General features: G+C 40.5%; 1 protein-coding gene across 3 annotated transcripts in view; it reads left to right on the forward strand.

Annotated features, from left to right (window-relative positions):
* Flnb (filamin B) overlaps positions 1–18,358 on the forward strand; it is a 147,071-nt gene that overhangs the window by 55,970 nt on the left and 72,743 nt on the right. For all 3 annotated transcript variants that reach the window (XM_027387686.1, XM_027387687.1, XM_027387688.1), the window contains exons 5-6: positions 16,159–16,277; positions 16,969–17,046. In XM_027387686.1, the coding sequence (XP_027243487.1) occupies positions 16,159–16,277; positions 16,969–17,046 (197 nt within the window). The remainder of the gene's footprint in view (positions 1–16,158; positions 16,278–16,968; positions 17,047–18,358) is intronic.

Consider the following 18,358-nt stretch of genomic DNA (forward strand, 5'->3'; position numbering starts at 1 on the left):
TTAAGAACCACAGCCTGGTCCACAGTGGCTGGGGTGGGTCTTGTCCCAGGTCAGGGATGGGGGTCGAACAAGATTCTCTGCCTTCTGGATGCTGATTCATTTCTCCTGTCAGGCAGAACCTGCTTCAGGTTTCCAGATCAGGTGAGAGGTATTGTTAATCCCTGATGGGCACTGCACCCTGTTTATGACACTCACTCTAAGATGCCCACACCTTGTGGCTGCTCAGAGACATTTCAGGCATCTGGTCAATTGTGGTCAGCAGCTGATTTGAAGCTGCTGGAGGGTAGATAGCTGCTGGATGTGCTGGTATGTATTGCCTTGTAAATCTCAGTGCTTTGCAAGGCTGAAGCTGGGAATTTGAGTTTAAGGCTGACCAGAATAACAGCATGACCCTGTTTTAAAACAAGCGGGGCATGGTGGTACATGCCTTTTAACCCAGCACTCAGGAGGCAGAGGCAAGTGGATCTCTGTGAGTTTGTAACCAGCCTGGTCTACAAAGCGAGTTCTAGGACAGCCAGGCCTACACAGAGAGAAACTCTGTCTCAAAAAGCCACAAAAACAAATGAACAAACAAAAAATAATAAAACAACAACTACATGCCTGTGAGTTTGCTCTATGGTAAGATTAGTGCAGCAGTCTCCCTTTTTTAAAAAAAAAAAAAGACAAGAAGTGCATTTTATTTCTTTTCAATGACACTTATGTTCATATGCACATATTGGTGCAAACCCACTTGTTGGTTAATAAGGACTGGACAACTTTGGAGGCCTTCTTCCCATTGCCATTGGCATCTCCAGATTGCTTTCTCTGAGCCATAACCCAAGGTGTTAAGTGCTACAGATGAAAGGGAATGTTTCCTTGATGCAAAAAAGCGACAGATGACTCTCATGTCAACATACTGACCACAAGGGGGGTTGACTTTAGTCAAGACACAAAATGATTGTTTGTAATAACCTTATTACTGGCTGTCCAGTTTCCTCATTGTTAGTGTGAGATGGTTTCCTTTCATGGTACTGTCTTCCAGAAAATGACTGCTCACAGGTTCAGGAATGTGGCTGATCATTGCCCATTCCTTCTTTGTAAGTGTTGCAAAAGCTGGGAAGATACAAGCTGTTTTCATCTCGTGTTTATTTGTGTTTATTGTTTTTACATTTTCTTTTCATCATGATAAACTCATTGTTAGAAATATAATGTCCTGGAATATCATAGGACTATTGTCACCACTGTTCACCTACAGAACATTTTCAACTTTCCAGTGAAACACAGTTCCCATTAAACAAGCTCTCCATGTTCTCTTCCCCTTTCTCCTGGCACCCTCCATTCTATTTCCTGTCTCTGACTTTGTGGAGGTATCTCATAGAAATGGAGTGATGATGCAGTGTGTGACTTTTGTGTCCCACTTACCTCATTTAACATATTTTCAGGGTTTTTTTTTTTTTAAGATTTTATTTATTTATTATGTATACAACATTCTGTTTCCATGTATATCAGCACACCAGAAGAGGGCACCAGATCTCATAACGATGGTTGTGAGCCACCATGTGGTTGCTGAGAACTGAACTCAGGACCTCTGGAAGAGCAGCCAGTGCTCTTAACCTCTGAGCCATCTCTCCAGCCCCAGGTTTTTTTTTGTTTGTTTGTTTGTTTTGTTTTTACATTACAGAATGTATCACAATTTCCTTCCTTTTTTATGGGTGATGATATTCTCTTGTGTGTGCTGTATTTGGTTTGCTCATTTGTTTACTTATAGGCAGTTGTGTTGTTCCACCTTTTAGCTATTGTGAACAATGCTGCTGAGAACATGGAGGTACCAGGATCTTTTGGTTATATACCTAGGTGAAGATGGAGGTTTCTGTCCCACCTGGTCCCACGGCCACTTTGCCCCAAATAAACACGAAAGCACTATATTAATCTATAAACTGTTGACCAGTGGCTCAGGCTTCTTATTGGCTAGCTCTGCCTGATTATTAACCCATTTCTATTAATCTATGTATTGCCACGAGGCTGTGGCTTTCCCTTAATCTGGCATGTTACCCCTTCAGCAGCATGGTGTTTCTTTGAGGTGCTTCTCTGCCTGTCTCTCCAGCATTCTCCTCATCTCCTAGTACTACTTATATCTTCTTGTCTGGCCATTGGCTAATCAGTGTTTTATTCATCAACCAATAAGAGAAACATCTATACAGAAGGACATGCTCCATCATCTCCTCTTTTCTGTCTAAATAAAAAGAAAGGTTTTAAGTTTAACATAGTAGAATTATATATAACAAAACAGTCATCAAATAAGAACTATATATAACCAACTCCACTTAAATGAAAAAAATTATAAGCAATATTTGGGAATTTGGGCAATTTTCTCTCCAAACTGCTTCCTGTTATTTGGGGGTGCTGTCAATACCATGGGGATCCTGAGAAAACCCAGAAACCTGGCCAAATCCTGGCTGTAGTAGTCTGAAAGGCTGCATTGTCCCAGCTGGTTTATCTCCCTGTCGTTACTGGCCAATCAGTGTTTTATTCATCAACCAATAAGAGAAACATATATCCAGAAGGATATCCCCAATCACTTAGGCATGACATTGCTGGGCCATATTGTGATTCTATGCTCAGTTTTTCTTCTTTTGACATAGGCAGGTGCTGGGCATTGGTGGCGCATGCCTTTAATCCCAGCACGAGGGAGGCAGAGACAGGTGGATCTCTGTGAGTTCAAGGCCAGCCTGGTCTACAGAGTGAGTTCCAGGACAGCCTCCAAAGCTACAGAGAAACCCTGTCTTGAAAAAAAGAATAGGAAGGCAACATGGTCACTTTGGGTGATGGGGGTCCCCACACAAGGGGCCTGTGAGTCATATCCTTCTTCCTTGGTAAAATGAAAGTCAGGCCAATTTTGCTACATTATTATGTTTCTGCTACTTAGACTAGGAATAGAGAATACTCCATGTAGTTTAATTTCTAAGAGGGTTCAGAAGTTTGTTTTAATACTGTGGATATTACGTAGATTTGAATTGAGGCCAGTTGAGCTCTGAGTTGCCTGGTGTGAGTGGGGTGAGAGGTCTTGGGGTCTTTGTGTAAGGCTCCCTTGCAGGGTTATCATTATTGAACACATCTGTCCATTAGCTGAGCAGAACCCTTTTCCAACCCCTATTCTGTATGAAGCATATATATAACCCTCTGTCTGAATAATTAGAGGGACTGCTTCCACATGGTTAGCCTGGCTTTACTGGAATTTTATGAAGTGTGGGGATGTGGTTCAGCTTCCCAACCAACCCTGGTTAGCTAGGGAACATTACGCTAACTTAATTGAGTCATTGACAAGATGCAGAATAAGTTATTCCTCAGACTGTTAGAGTCAGTGCTTGTAAATGTTGTGTGTCTTTAAATCTTGTTAACGATCCGGTCATTATATAAGCAAAAGAAAAAACACAGAATGAAATCTGGAAGTCCAATTTCTAATCCCTTTCTTTCCAAGTCTGAAGTGTTTATTTTAAATGGAGTATATGTCGGGGGAGAGGTGTCATACTGGGTTATCCTTATGAAAGCTAAGACAAATATTCTGTGATTGAGCCATACTCCTGCCACCCCAAGGCAGAACACTCTTTCAACACAGCACATGCTCTATGTTCTGCCAAACACCGTAGGAAAAAACTAGGTCCTCTTCATTTATCAGCAAAGGTCAATGTGGAGCCAAGACTTTGACTATAGTTTTAAGGTGATGATGATGTCAACAGAAGCTGTATAAGGTACTTCTCTTCTGACTGCTGGAAGAGAATCTAAAACTCACACCCTAACCCATTAGAAATGGGGAGCCCCTCTCAACTAACACCTCAAGTACGGTGGAAGTTGAGTGGGAATCCTGGACTTCCTCCCCTGCTGGAGTGGTATCATAAAAAACAAGCCAACAGAAGTTTGACTGAGACCCTGAGTTCCATAACATAAAACCCAGTTGTTCATAAAACCTTTAAAAAACCACTTGTTATACCATGGACCAAGATTTCAGATCCAATGATGTCAATAGTGGTGTGATAGAAATGTGAGAATTATCAGCCAACAATTTTCAAGTGTCTATGATGAATAATTTCTTTCCATTTGATGGGTTCTAGAATCACCTAGCAGACCAGCTTTTGAGCACTCCTGGTAGGATTTTCTGGATTAGGTTAGTAGCCTAAACTATTCCATGGTCTGGGATCGGGATCAAAGGTGGACTAAAACCAAACAAAGTGAGCTGAACACCTTTATCCATTCTGATTCTTTTTTTTTTTTTTTCTTCCGGGGACAGGGTTTCTCTGTGGCTTTGGAGGCTGTCCTGGAACTAGCTCTTGTAGACCAAGCTGGTCTTGAACTCACAGAGATCCGCCTGCCTCTGCCTCCCGAGTGCTGGGATTAAAGGCATGCACCACCAATGCCCATTCTGATTCTTACTGTGGGTATAATGTGACCTGCTGACCAGGCAGCTCCAGCTCCCGCTACCATACATTCATTTCCTTCCATGGTGACCTCTTGAACTATAAGCCAATTAATGCTTCCTTATTAGGTATTTGGTCACAGTGATGAGAAAAATAACTTAATACGGTGGCCATTTTTTAAAAGGCCTCAATAATAATTCAAATACTCTTGGAATAAATGAAAAAAAAAAAAAGTCTCAGCAAAGGAATAGAATGCCCAGACAGAAGCCAGAACACCCAGAAGACGTAGAGCCAATTGAAGATCTTAAAACTGGAAAAAACAAAAACAAGAGAAACAAACAGAATAATAACTGAAATGACTTCTTGGATATACTCATCAGTAGCAGCGTGGAAAGACAGAAGTATCAGTGAACTGAAGAACATGGAACAGGAGAAATGACCCAGTAGTCTAAATGAAAGATAGGAAAAGGAAAAATGAACAGAGCCCCTGGGACCAATGGGAACTAAAACAAAAGTGTGAATGATCACATGAGAGGAGACATAGAGAGGGTAAAAAGAAGGCAGGGTAAAAACTACTTAGCTAGTTAGCTATAAGGACCATGCATGAACAGGAGAAAAATACCCACCAGAAGGAGTATACATAGTAGCACTCTCGGGGAAAGTCTATCTGGATACACTTCAGAAAACTAAAGACCATGAAAGATGTTTGTTTTCTGGCAGGGACTTGTGTAAGTTCAGCACTGCCTTGCTGGGATTATGGTGTCTGCCACTACACCTGCCTAAATTATGCATGGCGTGAGACATTTTGAAAGCTTGCCCAAAGGAAATACCAGAATGTCAGGTTTTTCATCAAAACCTCAGAGTTGGAAGGAAGTGGCACTGCATTTCGAAAGTGTTTTTTTTTTAAAAAAAAAAAAAAGATCGTCAACTAAAATCCTTTTTATCCGGGGAAATCCCTATACTTTCAGACAAAGGAAAAGGAAAAGAATTTGTCACCAGAAGTCTGTCCTGAAAGGATAGCCTTTTAAAGGAAACATGTGGAGAAAGAACTCTTAAAGTAAAAGGAAGAAAAAATATGCAAGCAAAATTCCATCTTAACTACAATGGACTACCACAATTCACTAGATAGCCTGAGTGAGTCTATAAACATTCAGGGAATTTAATTTATAAAATTGCAAGGCTCCTGCAAATCCCTGGATGCTGTGGATGATTTCATTAGAGAATTCTACCAAACATTTAGAGAAGAATTAAAACAGATTTTATGGTCTCAAAAAGTAAATAAGGGTTGAGAATACTTGCTCTTTATTTTGCTTCCTGCTGCTGTGATAAAAATAGTGACCTAGAAAGGATTTATTTCAGCATAAACTTTACAGTCTGGTTTGGGGGAAGCCTGAAGCTCAAGCTGGAACCTGGAGGCAGGAGCTATAGCAGACCATGGAGGGGTGCTGCTTACTGACTTGCTCTCAATGGCTTGTTCAGCTGGCTTTCTCATAGAATCCAGCATCGTCTGCCCAGGGTTGGCAGCATCCACAGTGAGTTGGGTCGTCCCGCATAAATAGTCAACTTATCCCACAGAGATGCCCAGAGAGAGGCCCAGTGTGAAGGAGGAAATTCTTCAATGGAGGCTCTCTTTTTCTAAGTGACTCTAGCTTGTGTCAAGGTTAGTTTTTGTGAAAAAAACTAACCAGGATAGTTGACTTTATGAAACTAATAAAACCAAAGCCAATACCAAAACACAACAAAAACACAGAGACCAAAGGAATGTGGATGTAAAAACCCATCACAAAATATTACCATATACATTTGGGTATTAATAGGAAATGAATCACACATGGTGACTAAGTGGGGTTTCTTTTAGCAGTTATAAAGCTGCTCCACTATTAGGAAATTTATCAACACAATCAACCAGATTATAGTAACAGGTTAGTGAATAAAAAAAAATGCATGGTCGTACTGATGATAAAAAAGCAACTGACAAAATTCAACAGTCATCATGATAAGACTCGTCAAAGGAGAAGGACAAACAAAACTTCCTCAATCGAATGTACAGTAACTGCCACAGAAGCTCAGGGCTGACATCGCCTGGGTGTTTTAAGATCTGAAACACTCTCTTCACCATTTCTTTATGACACAACACGGAGGGGGGTGTTGAATGGAAATGTTAGGTAGGAAGTGGACTTAAAGATGGACAACAGTGAAGTCAGAAACAAAATGCCCAGTTGCAGACAATGTGCTGGTCTGTACCAACCATCTCAAAAAATTAAAGACAAAAGCCAGGTGTGGTGACACATATACCTTTATCCCAGTCAAAGGCAGGCAGACTTCTGTGGTTTCAAGACCAGCCCCCACCCCCCAAAAAAGGAGGGGGGCACCAAAGCAGAATTAAACTTTCATTGAGTAAGTTAAGTTCATCAAGATGACAGGGCACAAAGTGACATGCCAGAATTTGTTCTGTTTTTACATGATAGAATACACATGTGCATCCTAGAATTTAAAATGGTGCATCTACAGTCACATAGGAAGAAAAGAAAATAGGTGTGAATGCAGTAAAACACACAGGATTTATAATCTAGAAACCATAATGAAAAGATCTGAGTTAAGTGGAAAGACTGAAACAAAGACATTGGCTCTTCCTAAATTGTCATATTGACATAATTGCTATTGAAATTTCCAAAATGGATTCAGCAGCATAGACTTACCTGGCACCATAAAACAAAACACCCCCCCCCCAAAAAAAAAGTTTTGTTTTGTTTTTTGGTAGGTGTTGACAAGATTCTTCTAAGTGTATATAAAAAGAGGCAAAGGAACTGTGGTATTTGGGGTGATTTTGGAAGAAGAGGAATCGGAGAGGAATCTGTCTAATACTATTTGAAGTACCCAAGATCGACACTGACACTGGTAGAAAGGTCCTATCATAGAAGATAGAGGCAGGCAGATTTCTGATTTCAAGTCCAGGGCAGCCAGGGCTAAGTACACCCTGTCTCAAAAAACAAAGATAACATCACCCCTAAGGGGCTAGAGATAACTCAGTGGTTCAGAACATTGTTTGCTCTTCCAGAGGATCAGTGTTCAATTCCCAGTGCCTACATGGTGGCTTACAGTCTGGAGTGTCCCAGGGGATCCAATGCCCTCTTCTGGTCTCTGTGGGTGTCAGGCAAATATGTGGTACACAGAAATACAAACACCCATACACAGAAAACAATAATTTAAAACAAGAGAATCACATCTAACACAAAAAATAGCTCGAAGTAAATCACTTAAATATACAAGTAACTAATACACTTTAGGAAAAGCAGAAATGAATTTGGGATCTAGTGTTAGAGAAAGAATTCTTTTTTTTTATTTTATTTATTTATTATTTATACAACATTCTGCTTCCATGTATATCTGCACACCAGAAGAGGGCACCAGATCTCATAATGGATGGTTGTGAGCCACCATGTGGTTGCTAGGAATTGAACTCAGGACCTCTGGAAGAGCAGCCAGTGCTCTTAACCTCTGAGCCATCTCTCCAGCCCTGTGAAAGAATTCTTAAATACTACACCGAAAGCACAAAAGGGGGGGGGGGACACTTCATCAGAATAAAAAAGCTTTCAGGTCTAAAATCTATGTCCCAAAGTCTCCCATGGTGTGAGAAATTAACTATCCGAGTGGCCAAAGTAAAAACTGCTAATTCCTCACTCTGACCAGGATACAGAGAAACCTTGCCTGGTCCCTCACATTGCTGGTGTAAATGTAAAGTGGTCCAGGCATTCTGTGTAATTTCGTTACATTTGCTGCCATAGTGAACAGAGACCTTATGTTCTCAATTTAAAACAACAAGAAGAAGCCGGGCGTTGGTGGCGCAAGCCTTTAATCCCAGCACTCGGGAGGCAGAGGCAGGCAGATCTTTGTGAGTTCGAGGCCAGCCTGGTCTCCAGAGCGAGTGCCAGGATAGGCTCTAAAGTTACACAGAGAAACCCTGTCTCGAAAAACAAAAACAAAAACAAACAAACAAAAAACAAGAAGAAAACCTACCACTAAACATGCAAAGGCTGTACAAGCCAGCAGTTGTGCCCACTGGCACATGTCTATCTCACAAACAGTTCTTCTGCCTCTACTCCCCAAACTTAGTTTCCGCCCAGCAAATTGAGTGGATTTTCCTGCTGACTGCTTTTCTAGTTCTCTGTGAATGGCAGCTGAACAGTTCACAATCACCTGCCTTGGAACTGCCTGGTGTTGGCAGAGGAGCTGCAGGTTGAAGCCTTAGTCTCTAATTAGCTTTAGATACTGGTTACTAGTAATGGGTCCTGGAGTTATTTAAAATCAGAGGTTCCTGTGACCTGCTTAGGCTAGCCAGACACACAGAGCTCAGGGAATACCCATGTGTCCTGATGTATTCTAGAATGAAAAGAGGCCTATATCAGGAGGTTCACAGGATCCTGAGAGTTGGGATGGGCCCCACTCCTGGCAAGAGGGTGTTCCCCCAACCCAGTTGCTTCTAGATTCTTAAGTAGGGCTTTCTTCTGATGACCAGGCCTAACTGAGACTTCCACCAAAGGCTATCAACCCAGGAAATTCCAGGGAGCTTAGGAGCCTTGTGTCGGAACTGGTTATTCCCATTCTGGGAACACTTATACATTACAGGGAGTTTGTGGGCTCTGTGTGAGGAAGCAGGTTTGCAGGAAGATACAGATCCAAATAGAAAACGTTATATTTGCTTTACTCTTATGTTCTCACAAAACTTATATCATGAATGTTTATAGCAACTTTGAAAACGGCAGACAATTGGAGATAACCCAGATATCCCCCAGTGGGAGAGTGAGTAAATAGTTACATAGCATAGAACATTACTCATCGGTGAAAAAGTAGCAACAGCAGCCTGAGTGAATCGTCAGAGGATTCTCAGTGAGAAGGACCAGGGCTGTAAGGTTGCATAATATGTGATTCCATTTATGTAACATTTTTGAAATGGTAAAAATTACAGAGAGGAGAGCAGATGAGTGGTTGTCGAGAATAAGAAGAGGGTGGAGTGGAAGGGAATTGGGTGGGCCTCCTCAAAGGGCAACATGAGGGATCCTTGTGGTTATGGGATGCTCTCTATCTCGACCATATCATTTCCAGTGCTCCGCTTGTGACACCATGCATCATTTTTTACCACCGAGGGAACTGGGTAAGCGTTTGTATGCTCTCCAAGTGTAATTGTTGATTTCTTTTTATTTATGTTACCATGTGCTTCTGTGGGTGTATGAGCATGAGTTCAGGTGCCTGCACAGACCAGAAAAGGACATTGGATCCCCTAGAACTGGGGCTACAGGTGGCTGTGAGCCATCTGATCTGTGTGCTAGGGAAACTGAAGTCAGATCCCTAGAAGAGCAGGAAGTTCTCCAGCTCATTTTTATAGACATTGATTGTGTGTATTAGTAGGCTCAGAGTAATATTACATGCATGTATGTATTATGCATTGATCAAGCCCAACCCAGCTCTTTATTTCCAGCCAGCCACTCCTTCCTAATCCCAATAAGTACTTTATAACTTCCACATTTGAGAAAGTACTTGCCTTTTTATTTTGCTTTGCATAATGTTCTCCACATCTGTTCTCTTTACCCCAAATGGTGGGGGTTTGTTTTTTCATTATAACTGAATGTTACTCCATTGTGTCTTTGTACCACATTTTATATTCCTATCTGTTGATGGATACCTAGGCAGAAGAATCCATATCTTGTCTATTATGAATAGTGTCAGAATTAACATGCAAAAGCAGCTGTCTCTAAGGCATACTGATGAAAGACTATCATTTATTTTTTTATTTGCTTACTTATTTTACTTCCAGACTATTTTCCACTCCCTCCTCTCCTCCCAGTTCCTCCTCCCCCACCTACTCTTTGACCCCCCTGGCTCCCATCCACTTCTCCATCTCTATTCAGAAAAGGGCAGGCCTCATGGATATCAACAAAACATAGCATATCAAGTTGTAGTAAAACTAAGCACCTCACCTTGTATTAAAGCTGGGCAAGGCAACCCAGTATGAGGATTAGAAACCCAAAAGCCAACAAAAGAATCAGAGATAGCTTCTGTCCCACAAAAAGACCAAGCTAAATAACTGTAATGTATATGCAAAAGGCCTAGGTCAGTACCATGCAGGTTCTCTGGTTGTCAATTCAGACTCTGAGCTCCTGTGAGGCCAGGTTAGTTGATTCTGTAGGGTTTTTTGTTTTGTTTTGTTTGTTTGTTTGTTTATTATTTTGTGATGTCCTTAACCTCTCTGGCTCTTATAATTCTTCCTCCCTTTTCATCAGGAATCCTTAAGATGGGCCTCATGTTTGACTATGGGTCTCTACACCTGTTTCCACCAGTTGGTGGATGAAGCCTCTCTGATGACAATTGTGCTAGGCATCAGTCTATGTCCCTTACCTTACAGAAACTTTTCAGTTTTATGAGGTCCCATTCATTAATTATCAGTCTTAGTGTCTGTGACATTGGTGTTCCATTCAGGAAGTGGTCTCCTGTGTCAGTATGTTCAAAGTTGTTCCCCACTTTCTCTTCTGTCAGGTTCAGTGTATTTGGGTTTATGTTGAGGTCTTTGATCCACTTGGACTTCAGTTTTTCGCAGGGTGATAGACATGGATCTATTTGCTTTCTTCTGCATGCCAACATCCAGCTAGACCCACACCATTCATTGAAGATGCTTTCTTGTTTTCATTGTATAATTTTGGCTTCTTTGTCAAAAAACAGATATCCATAGGTATGTGGATTTACATCTGGGTCTTCAATTTTATTCCATCGATCCATCTGTCTGTTTTTGTGCCAATAACATGAAGTTTTTATTACTGTAGCCCTGCAATTGAACTTGAAATCTGGGATGGTGATACCTCCAAACATTCTTTTATTGTATAGGATTATTTTACCGATCCTGGGTTTTTTGTTTGTTTGTTTGTTTTTCCATATGAAGTTGAGTCTTGTTCTTTCAAGGTCTATAAAGAATTGCATTGGAATTTGAATGTAGCTTGCATTGAATCAGTAGATTGCTTTTGGTAGGATGCCCATTTTTTACTATTTTAATCCTACTGATTGAGCCTGGAAGATCTTTATGTCTCCTGATAGCTTCTCTAATTTCTTTCCTCAAAGATTTGAAGTTCTTGTCAAACAGGTCTTTCACTTGCTTGGTTAGACTTACACCAATATATTTTATATTATTTGTGGCTATTGTGAAGGGTATTATTTCCCTGATTTCTTTCTCAGCCTGTTTATTGTTTGTATATAGGAGGGCTACATTTTTTTTTTAATTTAATCTTGCATCCAAGCCACTTCACTAAAGGTATTTATCAGCTGTAGGAGTTCCTTGGTAGAATTTTTGGGATCACTTATGTATACTATCATATGCAAAAAATGATATTTTGACTTCTTCCTTTCCAATTTGTTGGGGTTTTTTTTTTGCTTTTTTTAAAGATTTTATTTATTTATTATGTACACAGTGTTCTGCCTGCATGTACGCTTGCAGGCCAGAAGAGAGAACAAGATCTCATTACAGATGGTTGTGAGCCACCATGTGGTTGCTGGGAATTGAGCTCAGTACCTCTGGAAGAGCAGTCAGTGCTCATAACCTCTGAGCCATCTCTCCAGCTCTCCCTCCCCCCATTTCCAATTTGTATCTCCCTTGATCTCCTTTAGTTGTCTTATTGCTCTAGCTAGATCTTCAAGAGAGTAGAGAACCTTATCTTGTTCCTGATTTTAGTGGAATTGCTTTGAGTTTATCTCCATTTAATTTGATGTTGTCTATAGGCTTGATGTATATTGTTTCTTTTTCTTTTTTTTTTCAGTTTGTTTATATAGTGGATTACATTGTCAGATTTTTTTTTTTTTTTTTTTTTTTGGTATGTTGAACCATCCCTGCATCTCTGGGATGAAGCTGTCTGGATTCTATTTACAAGTACTTCATTAAGTATTTTGCATGTGTGCTCATGAGGGAGATTGGTCTGTAATTCTCTCCTTCCTTTTTTTTTTTGGGGGGGGGGAGTCTTTGTGTGGTTTGGGCATCAGGGTGACTATGGCCTCATAAAATTTGACAATGTTTCTTCTATTTCTACTTTTTAGAATAATTTGAGGAGTAGTGGCATTAGCTTTTCTTTGAAGACCTGGTAGAATTCTGCACCAAAACTGTCTGGCCCTGGGCTTTTTTTGGTTGGGAGACTTTTAATGACTGCTTCTATTTCCTTGGGGGATATAATTCTATTTAAATTGTTTATCTGATTGTGATTTAATTTTAGTATGTGGTGCCTGCCCAGAAAATTGCCCATTTCCCTTAAATTTTCCAATTTTGTGGAGTACAGGTTTTTGAAGTATGACCTAATTATTCTTTGTATTTTCTTGGTGTTGTTATTTTCCCCGTAGCATTTCTGATTTTGTTGATTTGGATATTCTCTCTCTGCCTTTTAATTTGGAGAAGGGTTTATCTGTCTTGTTGATTTTTCTCAAAAAACCAACTCTTTCATTGATTCTTTGTATTTTTCTCTTTGTTTCTATTTTATTGATTTCAGCCCTCAGTTTGATTATTTCCTGCTGTCTACTCCTCCTGGGTATGTCTGCTTCTTCTAGATCTTTCAGGTATGCTGTTAAGTTTCTGGTATGATGATTCTCTAATTTCTTTATACAGGCACTTAGTGCTATGAACTTTCCTCTTAGTACCACTTTCATTGTGTCCCATGAGTTTGGGTGTGTTGTACATTCATTTTCATTGAATTCTAGAGAGCCTTTATTTCTTCAGTAGAGAGTTTTTCAGTTTCCCATGAGTTTGTAGGCTTTCTGTTGTATCTGTTGTTGAAATCCAACTTTAATCCATGGTGGTCTCATAGGATACAAGAGGTTACTTCAATTGTCTTATATCTTTTGAGACTTGCTTTGTGGTTGAGTATATGGTCAATTTTGGAGAAGGTTCCATAAGAAACTGAAAAGAAAGTGTATTCTTTTGTGTTTGAGTGAAATGTTCTATAGATATCTGTTAGGTCCATTTGAGTCATAACATCTGTTAGTTCCATTATTTCTATGTTTAGTTTCTGTCTGGACAACCTGTTCATTGATGAGAGTGGGGTGTTCAAGTCTCCCACTATTAATGTGAGGAGTTTGATGTATGATTTAAGCTTTAGTGATGTTTCTTTTACAAATGTGTTTGCCCTTACATTTGGGGCATAGATGGTTAGAATTGAGATATTGTCATGGTGGATTTTTCCTTTAATGAGTATGAAATGTCTTTCTCCATCTCTTTTGATAAATTTTGGTTTGAAGTATATTTTGTTAGATATTAGGATAGCTATACCTGTTTGCTTGTTAGATCCATTTAATTGCAAAATCTTTTCCCCAATCCTTTACTCTGAGGAAATAGCTTCTTGTACCTTTATTTTCTAGATTTTGAGCTTGATTCTTCTCTTTCTCCTATCCTATTATTCTTAAGTTTGGTCTTTTCATGGTATCCCAGATTTTCTGGATGTTTTGTGTCGGGAGTTTTTTAGCTCTAACATTTTTTTTTTCTTTCTTCTGTTGTATCTTCAACACCTGAGATTCTGTCTTCCATCTCTTGAATTCTGTTGGTGATGTTTCCATCTGTAGTTCCTGTTCACTTACCCAGATTTTCCATTTCCTGAATTTCCTCAATTTGTGCTTTCATTATTGCTTCTATTTTGATTTTCATGTTTTGAATAGTTTTCCTCACCTACTTGTTTGTTTTGTCTTGGCTTTTTAAAGGACTTGTTGATTTCCTCCAATTTTTTGGTTATCCTTTTCTCTATTTAAGGGAGTGTTTCATTTCCTCTTTAAGGACCTCCATCATCATCATAAAGTTGGTTTTAATATCATTTCCCTGTGCCTGCTATGTTAGAATATTCAGGGCTTGCTGTAGAGGGATGGCTGGCCTCCAGTGGTGACATATTGCCCTGGCTATTGTTGTTTGCATTCTTCCACTTACATTTAGGCGTCTGGATTTGGAGTGATTATAGATATAGGTGCCAATTTCTGGATTTGTCTTTGTTGGATGGGTGTTTTCATTCTTAGTTTCTGTTTCCTCTCTGGTCTTCTGGATCCCGTGGCCTGTGTTTGAGTAGATGGTCCTGTCCAACTTGGGGGATGGACTTCTGATGGTCTAGCAGGGGATTGCTGCCCAAGTTTGGGGCTGAAGTTCTGGCTATGTATTTGCATGGCCTCTGATCTGGCTGGGAATTCTCTCGGGTTCAGATGTTGGCCTGGCTTCTGTGGGGGTAGGAGGCTTCTCCCTGGTTTTCAGAGCGTTGGTCTGGTCTCTGGAGTTCCAGCTGCTGTCTGGCTTCTGGGGATCAGGATTCTGACCTGACTTCTGATGTGGTGGAATGCCAGAGGTGTGGACTGGAATATGATGATAAGGAGAGAAGGGGCAGAAGTTATGCTGAGCTAGTGTAGGCATGATGGGGAGTAGTATTACCTGGGGTTCAGGATGCTGGCCTGGTCTCTGGGGAGTGGAAGGCTTCCTTCAGAGGTGTGGGCCAGGATCAGGTGGCTGAGTATCATTTCTTATATCTGTATGGAAGCCTATCTCTAATTTACTCAATTATCTATTTTTTAAATTAATTTTTTAGGCTGGGCAGTAGTGGTGCACACCTTTAATCCCAGCACTCGGGAGGCAGAGGCAGGCGGATCTCTGTGAGTTCGAGACCAGCCTGGTCTACAAGAGTTAGTTCCAGGACAGCCTCCAAAGCCACAGAGAAACCCTGTCTCGGAAAAAAAAAAAAAAAAAAAAAAAAAAAAATTTCTTCAGCAAGTATATAGAGTAATAACGTCCACCTTTCTTCCTCCCTTCCTTCCTTCTTTTCTTCCTTGTTGCTTGAGGTTCTTGGCCTGCCAGGTGCCACTGCCCTTCAGCCCCTTCATAAATGCTATATTATTTATAAAATTGTTGGCCAATGGCTAGGGTTTCTTACTGGCCAGCTGCTTCTTAATTATTAACCCATAACTATTAATCTATGTATTTCTACATGGCCTTATCTTACTAGAGAACTCCTGGTGAATCCTATCCTTCTGGTCTCTACATGGCATCCTCTCATGGTCTCTCTCTGCCTACCTCTCCCAGAATTCTCCTCATCTCCTGGTCTCGCCTATCTTCCTGCCTCTATTGGCCAAACAGTGTTTTATTCATCAACCAATAAGAGAAACATATATACAGAAGGACATCCCCCATCATCTCCTCTTTTCTATCTAAATAAAAAGAAAGGTTTTAACTTTAACATAGTACAATCATATATAACAAAACAGTTATCAAGTAAGAACTATAGTTAACAACATTTAGTCCATTAACATTTGGCAAAATTTAAAGAAATATTCTATCCCATCTTTGTGAGTCTACAGTTTTTATGTGTAACTTATCTGTTATCATAACTAAGGAAAACTATAACCATAACTATCTGTCTTCAACTCCATCAAAGACTTCAGAAGGATAATATATAAACTCTAGAATTGACAGAGACATCTCGTTGCCTGGGCAGTCACCCAAAGTTCTTCTGTGTTGGGGCATCCATCTTCAGCCTACAGGCCTAGTATGTCTGGCAGACTTCTCAGTGAAGCAGGAAATTTGAAACTGTCCACCTGTATTATCAGTTATTTTTCTATTTGATTATTCCTGCCGTGGCAATTTCTCCCTATTTCCTCCATAAGATCTATAGGGTTGGGTCCCTTCTCTCTGTTCACTGAAAAGAAAAAAGACATTGTGGGTGATGGTTTGTGTGAGGGCGTGGCCCAACTCAATATTTACTCTCTAAACTCATGACAGGAATCGAACCCACTGGAAACATGGTGAAGCAACCAGCCAAGTTCACTGTAGATACCATCAGTGCTGGGCAAGGAGATGTGATGGTGTTTGTTGAGGACCCAGAAGGAAACAAAGAAGAGGTATTCTGGAGGGTGCTACCTCTCTTCTTATTGGACCTTATCAAGATCAGAGACTACATCTTCATGTCCTCATAGCTCTCAACCAAAATGTTTCCAAAAAGATCCTGAGGCTTGTCATGGATAAAGTAACTTGCCTGAGAGCTGTGCCTTGAGTGCAATATATGTTGATTCACGAGAACACCGTGTTTAATAAAGTAAATGATACTTTGCATGAGACACAGGGCTTGTTAATTAAGGCATTCTGATTTTCCTCTGCTAACCATCTTTGAGTATTTGGCCAGGGCCTAGACATACATTATTAATTTCTTAGGTCTAGATCTCACTCCTATCACAGCACAATCTCAACTTCTAAATACACCAGCATATTATCAGGCTGCCCCTCTGGGGCAGATTATCTGCCCAACTTACTCATTAGTTTATTTTTGGTTTGTAAGACTGGCATCTCCTAAGATTGTAATGATCACCAAACTAATGGGTGATCAAGGGAATCTGCTCTGTGTTTTCTCGTCCCTTGATCACTAGTCCCTAGAGAGACTTGCGATCTTAGCTTTATGCTGGGTAGTCTCCACCCATTCCCCTTTTGTTGCTACCTCTTTGTTGATACCGCTTGTGGAACAGAAAGGGTCCCACAACGTAATACTTATTCATATACCTTGCACCTTCTCTAACTGATAATCATCTTCTCTTCTAGGCACATGTAACCCCCGACAGTGACAAGAACAAAACGTACTCTGTGGAGTATCTGCCCAAGGTCACTGGACTGCACAAAGTAAGATAAGGCATTATAGCCACATGGCCTGGTCTCTGGGCTTGTATTGCTGTATGTTAAAGAAAGAGGTCTTAGGAAGAAGAATGGTCTTGTTGGCAGCTGTTTTTATATTACTGGGTACGGAATGCAGGATCTCTTGAAAGCTACACAAAAGCTGTTAAGAGTGACTTAGATTATCTTTTTTTGTTCTTTCTTTTTTTTGAGACAGGGTTTCTCTGTGGCTTTGGAGGCTGTCCTGGAACTAGCTCTTGTAAACCAGGCTGGTCTCGAACTCACAGAGATCTGCCTGTCTCTGCCACCCGAGTGCTGGGACTAAAGGTGTGCGCCACCAATGCCCGGCCAACTTAGATTATCTTCTATTTATTAGGTTATTCATGCTCATTTGGGGTAAAAAGGTAGAATCTCTATGCGTCAGACTTGGTATTAACTAATACATCTGTTAAAATTCCCCAGGAAAGGTATTTGTAATATCCTGATTTTTCTTCCCTAATTCCACATGGGTACTTAACAGTTGAAGCCATCTGTCTGGAATATGCTTAGTGACTAAACTGTGGCTTCTGTCCTGAATGATTCCTTATTCATCCCCCTTTGAGACTAACTAAAGAATATATTGGTCTTGAGCCCAGAGGACACACAAGCTCATCTCACTAGTAGCGGCAAAGAATACACTCAGTATCAGAACGCCAAGGACCCTTCATCTTAGCATCATATCAAGCTATGTTTGAGACCAATTCCAGGATGGTTCCATTGGACAGAAGCTAAGAGAGGTTGGGCTACAGCAAGTAGAGAAAGCCTTCTGCACACAAAGCCAATCCTCCTCTATCATGCCCAGACTTTAAGACAGATTCTACTTTCTGCCTTGAGCTTTTGTGAATTTACCAGGGCTCTTCTTACTCCAGAACATCATGAATCTAGGAAAATGAAATCTTAAAAAGAACATTTATGAGCTAATTAATTCATTCCAGCCAAGTATAGATTTATAGGAAACCCAGTCCAGTTCCCTTGCAATATTGCAGGATGAGACATTTTTGCTAAGGTTTTAAAAAGATGTCATTGTGCTTGGCCTCACATTTATCTGAGAATGATCTTAGTCCATGAAAAATCTAACTGTGTAATGAGAAATCTACGTGTGTCTGCATAAGGGGTATCAAGGATTTGTTAAGATATGAAAGGGGGAAATACACTCATGAATACAGGATATAGTAAATCCTTGGACAGCTGGGGACCAATCACTCGCTGCTTCATGCTGCCTGACCTGGTCTTCACCACCCAAGAGAGCAAGACCCCTTCCCTCCTTCCTTATAAGAGGTCA

Source organism: Cricetulus griseus (genome assembly GCF_003668045.3).
Source record: "Cricetulus griseus strain 17A/GY chromosome 1 unlocalized genomic scaffold, alternate assembly CriGri-PICRH-1.0 chr1_1, whole genome shotgun sequence".
NCBI classification, from domain to species: Eukaryota; Metazoa; Chordata; class Mammalia; order Rodentia; family Cricetidae; genus Cricetulus; species Cricetulus griseus.